We start from the raw sequence: 8,997 nt of genomic DNA, 5'->3' as shown, positions 1-8,997 counted from the left end.
TTTTAATATCCATAAACAACCCGGCTCAGATGGGAGGGCAAAAAGACCGACCAACACTGTCTTGAATCAGAATTTAATCCATTCTCTCTCCCCTCCAAATTACAGGCCATCCCTATAAGGAAAAGAAAATTTCCCACTGATCTTAGTGCATTTAAAAAAGCACCAAAAGAATCTGCTTTTATTCCCAGTAGCCAGGATGAAAGGGAGAGGATGAAGAGAGAGGAACCTCAGATGAAGAGGAGACTAAATAAAATAACTTATTTCCCTTCCCACAGGGAAGATTTGGCAAGCAATAGAAAGAATAAAACTGGAGCATTGCTTTAGGCAAGTTCCCCCAAATGGAAAATGTGGGGCAAAGTGTTTTCCCAGAAGCCTGGGCTTAAGTAGGAAAAGATGATAGTCACACATCTGTGACTCCCTCTAGTTCTGACCCCTGGCCCTCAGGTGTACTCAAAAAACATGGCACAAATGGGTCACAACAATGCAGAAATGAAGTGTAAACCACAAATAAAATTATAAGGCCCCCAATAATCTGAATGGACTTCCTACCCAGCCAGGGCTCTTTTAAAATTTAACCTGAGAGACAACCAATTGTCAACCAGAAAAATTTTAAATCTACCTTTAAGCTGGAACCTCTCCCCACTCCTGCCTCCAGGTGTCTGCCTTTCTGGCCAAAATCAATGTATCTCTTAATTGTGTTTGATTGAAGTCTCAAGTCTCATGTCTCCCTAAAATGTAGAAAACCAAGCTGCACCCTGACCACCTTGGGCACTGATCTCAGTACCTCCTGAAGGCTGTTTCACAGGCCATGGTCACTCATATTTGGCTCAGAATAAATGTCTTTAAATATTTTACATAGTTGGACTGTTCATCAACAGAAACTAATTCCATGTTCACTTTGTGCTCTCTGATCAAGTCTAAATATTCACTCTCTATTCTCATCTTGTCTCATGATCCAATGAAGCATCAAAGATTATGTAATAAATAACATAAAAATACTCAAATGATAAAATCTCAAAACCAAGTGAGGGTCCCAATTTGATTATAAATCCACTTCAAGTTTTTAAAAAGTTCTTTCCTTAAAATTAAAGTTTCTGTATAACATCTCTATGCTGTTTAAGTCAAGTATCAAACAAATCACAGACATTAAAATTCAAAGAAAATTAAAACCTCAGATAAAATGTTTTGACCTTAATCTGTATAATTACAGAAGAGGGAACTCAGATTCATGCTTTTGTTATTATTTATGTACTTGAGTAAAATAACCACACTAACAAACTGCAACTAATTCATATCCTAAAGATACGATGAGGAATAACTGGGCCAGAATCTTGGAGAAGGCAGGAGCCTCGGGAGTGAGCACAGCAGTCACTGCCCTTATGGGCATTTGCTGATCCCAGCCCAGCACTAAGGAAGCACTAAGGATCACAGTCCAGAGGGGTAAAGGCAAAGACCAGAACTTACTTAATGTGACCATTGAGGGACTTGAATAGAATCAATGAACTAGAAGGAAGCCTGTCCTCCAGGGTCTCCAGGACACCTCAAGCCTTTAATTCTGTTTCAGGGAGTCCTGGATTGTTTATGCATCCATGCACTTTACAAAGCACAATAAAATTATCTCTGGAGAAAGATATATGCATCCTAGACCAGAAATTATTTCTACAGCCATAGTGTCTGGCACGATGTCAAAAATAATCAGGTTTGTAAGGAAAAATACAAACAAATGACTGAGAAGCAGCACACATACAAAAATGTCCACAAAGACCACAGAGGTGAAAATAAGCAGACAGACTGAAATAACTGAGTGTCCTATGCTCAACGAAATAAAAGATACACTCAAAAAAGGTTATGAGGGAATGACTGACCGTAAAAGGTGACCTTATAGATCAGAAAAAGAACCAAATGAAAATTCTGGCAAGGAAGTGGAGGATGGTCATGGTCACCCACCACCTGGCTGAGGTGTTGTCAGCTGAGTAAATTGCAGGGAAGGAAGGGAGATGTGTAGTGAGTTCATGGCCATCAGTTAGGACCTGCAGTCAGGTGGATGGAAAGGGAAGTCAGGAGGGGCTGAGGGACAGTGACAGTCCTTCAGAAGATTCCCAGGAAGCTGCATTTCCAAACATTCTAACCAATACTTCAGAATGATTTCTAGTACAAGACAGTCTGGGCAGAAGATAGGGTAGAGACTAGAGTTGGACACACACAGTGCATTATCAGAGGAGGCAACTGGACCAGGGGCAGTTAATTGCTTCTGAAGTTCTTTCAGTAATATCTAATGCACTGATGTATTAGTCTGTTTTCATGCTGCTGATAAAGACATACCCAAGACAGGGAAGAAAAAGACGTTTAGTCGGACTTACAGTTCCACATGGCTGGGGAGGCCTCAGAATCATGGCAGGAAGCAAAAGGCACATCTTACATGGTGGCAGCAAGAGAAAATGAGGAAGAAGCAAATGTGGAAACCCCTGATAAACCCATGAGATCCCGTGAGACTTGTTCACTATCATGAGAATAGCATGGAAAAGACTGGCCCCCATGGTTCAATTATATCCCCTGGGTCCCTCCCACAACACGTGAGAATTCTGGGAGATACAATTCAAGTTGAGATTTGGGTGGGGACACAGTCAAACCATATCAACTAAGGAGCTATTTTAATATATGAGGACAGACAAGTGGAAGTGTCCTCATCAGTCTCTGAACTAGCTGGCCCAGCCCCATATAATGTTGGGATATGTTTGTTACATGGAAGAGTTAGAAAGCTCTGGAGTAGCAGAATTCATTTTGAGCTAAGATTTTGGACTCGTTGCCAGGATATCCATTTGTGTGCATTTTTTTGAAATTTAAAGGGTGCTGAATGAAATAGTTGAAATTATCAACATCATCATCTTTAACATTACTCTTATTAACATATTTCCACAAAAACAGGGGAAAAAGATTTCCAAACACATAGTACCTGTTGAGATTTGGTTGCATAATACATCCAATGAGAGGTCTAGAGGAGGCTCCAGAGCCAGGGTGTCACCAAGGATAGGATTCAAATTATTCATATGCTGACAACTGCAGAGAGAAAGCCTGCTGATTGTTACTCACATACAATCATTATCTGTATTATTAAAGTTTATCACACATGTTTATTGACTGCATGTTTTTATTTTTCAAATTTACGTATTTTTAATTGATATAAAATATTGTATGCATTTTTTAAATAGAAGAACAACTATTAGTACCCCAGAAGACTAAGTCTGTGATAAGTCACTTTCAGTTTTGGTTTCTTGAATTCTCACCGATAGGTGTTTCAGATTCCTTAGACATATTTTCAGATAACAACTGCAGGCTTCATGTTTTAAGAAATAGTTTATCTCCAGCCAGGCACAGTGGCTCAAGCTTGTAATTCCAGCGCTTTGAGATGCCAAGAAGGGCGAATCACTTGAAGTCAGGAGTTCGAAATCAGCCTGGCCAACATATCAAAATCCCGTCTCTACTAAAAATACAGAAATTAGCTGGGCATGGTGGCACATGCCTGTCATCCCAGCTACTGGGGAGGCTGAGGCAGGACAATCACTTGAACTCAGGAGGCAGAGACTGCAGTGAGCCCAGATCGCACCACTGCACTCCAGCCTGGGCAATGGAGCAAGACTCCATCTCAAAAACAAAAAGAAAAAAAGAAAAGAAAAGAAAAAGTTTATTTCCTCCCACTATATGAGTCCTAGCTATATCTGAAAACTCACTTCTTCCTTGGGAGGATAAGGAATAAGGAAAGGCTGCTGTGAGCTGAGTAGAGAGGGGAGAGTCCTGCAGTTTTCTGCACAGGAGGGAAGTGTCTCTGCTACACTGTGTCTAAGCTGCTGGCACAGAGATACACGGCCGAGTCCTCAAGCTTTGCAAGCTGGATCTTGAGAGTGGAGTCTACTCCTTTGAGTCTCTCTGCAGAAAATCGATCCTTAGGCAACTGTGAATCATCCACTACACTCTCATCCTGAAATCGAACCAGAAGCTCCGGGCCCTGTCCCAGGATCTGCCGGTACCAGTAAAGGGTAGCATGGCCAGAAATAGGATCACACCAAAAAGCCACAGCCTGGCTTTTCTCTGTAATCTTATATCTGGGGGACTGGGCAACTTCAGCTTCTGAGAATTCTGTTGGGGAAAAGGACAGAATTTGAAAATAGAAAGACAGAAATGATTGAAGAAATCACTGGAATTTCCAATGGGATGATCACGGTGTTCTTAGGACACACCTGCCCCCAGGAGACAGAGGGCCATCCAGCAGAGAAGCCTGATGCTCATGGCAGGGTCAGGGCAGGATGGGAGCTTTGCCAGTTCAGGGTCCTTGTGAACAGGAGCAGAGGAGGTGGGACATCCCTGTCCTTATACGGTAGTTCCTACAGTAACATCATTGTCTCCACAAGTGCCTAAGTTCTTAGAAACCAGTTGTTATGAACTAAAACGGAGCTAGAAGTTGCTTTAGCATATTCATGGACTGTGTGTAAGTTCATCCAAGTGTCTTTACTCACATCTCTAGGGCTTGGGGGATTGGATCACCCACTGCATCTCCAGGCCCATCTTCTGCTGCATGTTTCTAGTTGAATGTGTCAAAGGCAACTCAAAATACAGAAAACAATTAGTAACCTCTATGTCTTATCTGTATGTCCTTCTCTCTGGGCATTTCTGTCTTACCAGATTCTCCATTTTCTCATTGCTATGAGCTTAGACAGAGTGGGAGCTGGGGTAGTTGACACAGGTTTATCCTAGAAGCATTTTGAGCCAGCTGACATGATCTAAGCTAAAGGGGTAAAATAATACCCTGAGAGAGAGTTGGAAGGGTTCATTTTTGGTGAAGGTCAATGGCCAGCTTTCTCTTTTCTGTTATCAATCTTCATGATGCATTGTGTACCAAGTCTTCATCATGGTTCTGCCTATGGTTCTTGGTCATCAATGTAATGAAAGTTCTGATATCTTATAAGATGGGTGGCGACTCTCTTATCCCTGAAAATATCATTGTGAATACAGTAAGAGATCCAAAATCAGCCGGGTATGGTGGCTCACGCCTGTAGTCCCAGCACTTCGGGAGGCCGAGGTGGGTGGATCCCGAGGTCAGGAGATCGAGACCATCCTGGGTAACACGGTGAAACCCCGTCTCTACTAAAAATACAAAAAATTAGCCGGGCATGGCGGCACATGCCTGTAGTCCCAGTTACTCTGGAGACTGAGGCAGGAGAATGGCGTGAACCCGGGAGGTGGAGCTTGCAGTGAGCCGAGATCGCGCCACTGCACTCCAGCCTGGGCGACAGAGCAAGACTCCGTCTCAAAAAACAAAACAAAAGAAAAAAGAAATCCAAAATCAGATTTGTTGAAATCTTAAAAAAAAAAAAAAAAAAAAAAACCTTACAGATTTAGTATAAGTTACAATTGAACAGCAGTGGCTAGTATCTGGCATTTTTTTTCTAATGGGGCAACATTAGTCACAAATATACTTTTATTCATTGCCTAAGGGGTAAAGGATGGGAGCAGTTAGGGGATGAAGCACCTGAGAGTTGGCATAAGACAATAATACAAGGAGGTGCATGTCCAGAGAGCTGGGAACGAGGATATATGTGTTCAGTGAGGCAGGCTCAAAGTCCCCAAAACCTAGGGGACACATGTGAAGGTTATCAGGTGAATACCTGTGGGTATAGAATTACAAGAGCCCTCTGTTTCTGTCATAAATCCTCTATCACTGAGGTAAACAGCTGCTGGTTTGAGTCTAACTCATGTAGGCACCAGGTAACAATTGCATGTTGGAAAATTTCTTCACATTAAGGTGCCACTACCTGCTCCATCTTTGTGACCAGGGTTGTGGCTCTGAGTTGACAACAGCATTCAGGGGATAGAGGCTGGTGGCTGGAAACAGGAGGTATCCATCTACCAAACCTATCAATCACAGGACCCACATATGGTGTGCTTGCGAGTGAGGCATGCCAAGTCCAGGGACAACATTCCTCATTGTTCCCGGGCCTCACCTGCTTCCTGGGCAGCACAACCAAGAAATCCATGACAGAATCCTTGTCAAGGCAGGAATGGGGCATCATCATGCTGCTCAGGGAAGAAAAGGCCAGAGCCCTGGGAAATCTGGCTCTTGTTCAGAATATTTGCAAGGTTATTTGAGCTAAGCCTATCTGGAGAGGTCTGGAATTGTCCACTCCCCTCTCCTATGTTCCCTTTACATCCTCCTGTCCACCATCCAGGGCACAACTGGAATGGGTTAGGTGTGGGGTACAGGTGAATTGCTAAGGTTTCTCTGAATTCTCCTGAGGAGGAAGTGGTTCTCCCTTTATATAGGTCTCTGAGCATGCAGGCTGGCTCCTGGCTCTCCTCCATCTATCCCTGATGCAAGCCCAGAACATTATTCACTCAATGATTTGCTACAGTTGGGGTTTCCCTGCTGAACAGAGGATACTGGCATTGCTGGAAGATGAAGAGTTTCTGTTTAATGGCTCACATTCCACAGGACACTCACAACATCTGCAAACTAGATTCTGGATGCTGGGATGAAGTCACACTTTTCCTTTAAACTTAACTCCTCAGACAGCACTGAGCCCTGATTTAAAAGCAAGCCAACCCCAGCAAACCCTAGTGCCGCCTGCTGGTCAATGAATGGTTCAGAGTTACCAGGCTCAGGCCCTCCATTCATGGGTCAGAAATACTGGGGCCATGTCTACACTGTCCTCAGTAGAATCAGGGCTAATATTGGACAGTGTTTGCGAGGCACTGGGGGGAATTCCTCCCAACTCCATCTATTACTACTGTCTTGCCAGAGCCCCGCCTGTGGTTTGGCCATGGTTTGTCCCCACCAAAACCATGTCCCTTGGTTTTGATTTACTTTTTCCTCTGGGACAATATCAAAGATAATGTATTTCAGGAAGTTGTCGGATCTCTTTAGTTACTTTTCAATGATACATCTCCTCCACCCACTTATTATATTTTCTGTTTTTCATGACCATAGATTTTTGAAGTGTCCTGGTCAGCTTACTTGTAAAACAGCTCACAATAAAAATTTTCATATTATTAGAGGTTAATTACTTGGAAAATATACACCATAGATGATGTCTATTTCCCATTGCATCTGGTCAATCACAAGAATATGGAATGTCATTTTTATGCATTTTGGCAATGCTAAATTTGAGATGACTGATCCAAGATCTCTCCATTGTGAATGTGCCCTTTACCCTTTGTAATTAAGTAATAGCCTGTGTATTGATGCTTTGAAACAAGGTACATATGCTGTTAGGCCCCAAAAACATATATAAGGAAATAATGGTTGAAAATTTCCCAAATCTGAGGAAAGACAGCAACATCCAGGTGCAGGAAGCTTGGAGGCTGCCAATCAAATTCAACCCAAAAAGGAGTTCACCAAGACACAATATAATCAAATTACCAAAAATCAAAGACAAAGAAAGAATACTAAAAGCAGCATGCAGTGAGAAACATATCACATTTAAAGGAGCCCCAGTACAGCCTTCAGCAGATTTCTCATCAGAAACCCAACAGGCCAGGTGAGAGTAGAACAGTATAACTCAAAGTATTGAAGGAAACAAAAACTGTTAGTTTAGGCATCTACTGATGGAATTTGTCTATAATTATGTGGATGGTTGCATTGATTTTCTAATTAGATACATCAACTAGCATTCTTCCGTAATGAAGAGATTCTTATCTATCTCTTTTGATTGTCATTACAGCCTCATAGATTTTTATAACTTGTTACAATTCAGTATCCTCATTATTCTTCTTTAATGCTTGCATTGACCCGGATTTGGCTAATGGAGCACCTTGAAATTGCTTCTGTGGATTTTGGACGTGTCTTCTTGGTTCTGACCTTTTTCTTGATTTCTACCAAAAGATGTTCTAACACTTTTCCTTCCCTTGATATGGAAGCAGCCTTTTATAAGGAATAATATTTGGAATAAAATAATGTACCTATTGTTACTGGGGAGCACAAACAAAAAGCAAATATAGCCATTTGTTTATTTACTTTGTATTGTTTTTTAGACCCTTCTCTGGATAAAGTTAGGAAATATATAATCTTTAAAACCTTAAGTTTGCATTAATAACTCCAAATCAGCACCACAGATTTCTTCCTCATCTTCCCATTTCTTATTTATATCTCTCTTCTGTTTGTAAAAAAATCTAATTCCCAGAAATATCAATAAATTACTTATTTCTCTCTTCTACAGTATACCAAAAATGTCTCAGAAGTACTGCACTAAAATCACTAGCCACAACAAATCACCCAAGAGAAGTTTAATCTCAATCTCAATTTCCTTTAGTATCATCACAGTACACCAGCTTAAATCTAAAGTCAATAGCGACTCTAAAAACACAATCAAATAAAATAAATATTACCTTCAAAGAAGGTATGCAAATTGCCCATAGGCACAAGAAAAGACACTTAACATCTTTAGTCATTAAGGAAATGCAAATCAAAACCGCAATGAGATATCGTTCACACTTACTAGGATGGCTATAAAAACAGTAATCATCATCATCATATTTTTGAAAAGAAAAAGAAAAGGAAGTAACAAGTTCTGGAAATGTTGTGAAGAAACTGGACACTGCTGGTGGAAATCTAAAATCGTGCAGTTGCAACAAAGAAATATTTTGGTAGTTACTCAAAATGAGAAACAGAATTACCAAAGGACCCAGAATTTCCACTCCTAGGTATAGACCCAAAAGAATTGAAAACAAGGAATCAAACAGATATTTTCAGGCCAATCTTGACTGCACCATTGTTCTCAATATCTACAAGGTGGAAACCACCCAAATGTCAATTGACTAATGAATGAATAAACAAATGTGTTATATACACACAATGGAATATTATTGAGAATGAAAAAGAATGAAGTTCTAATAAATGCTAAAATGTGGATGCACCTGGAAAGCATTATGCTAAGTGAAAGAAGCCAGAAACAAAAGGAAAAATAGTGCCCGGTTTCGTATAAATTCATTATCTAAAATAGGCAAATT

The 8,997-nt window shown here is 41.0% G+C and overlaps 1 gene segment (V, D, J or C); it reads right to left on the bottom strand.

Annotated features, from left to right (window-relative positions):
• Positions 1-3,826: 3,826 nt before the first annotated feature.
• On the bottom strand, positions 3,827-4,290 carry LOC129523926 (T cell receptor beta variable 11-1-like). The segment is given in 2 exon segments: positions 3,827-4,134; positions 4,236-4,290. Coding segments are annotated over 2 exon segments (357 nt in total).
• Between the last annotated feature and the right edge of the window lie 4,707 nt (positions 4,291-8,997).

Source organism: Gorilla gorilla, chromosome 6 (assembly GCF_029281585.2).
Source record: "Gorilla gorilla gorilla isolate KB3781 chromosome 6, NHGRI_mGorGor1-v2.1_pri, whole genome shotgun sequence".
Lineage (NCBI taxonomy): Eukaryota > Metazoa > Chordata > Mammalia > Primates > Hominidae > Gorilla > Gorilla gorilla.
Note: the sequence above shows the minus strand (reverse complement) of the source record. Positions and strands in the feature narration are given on the sequence as shown.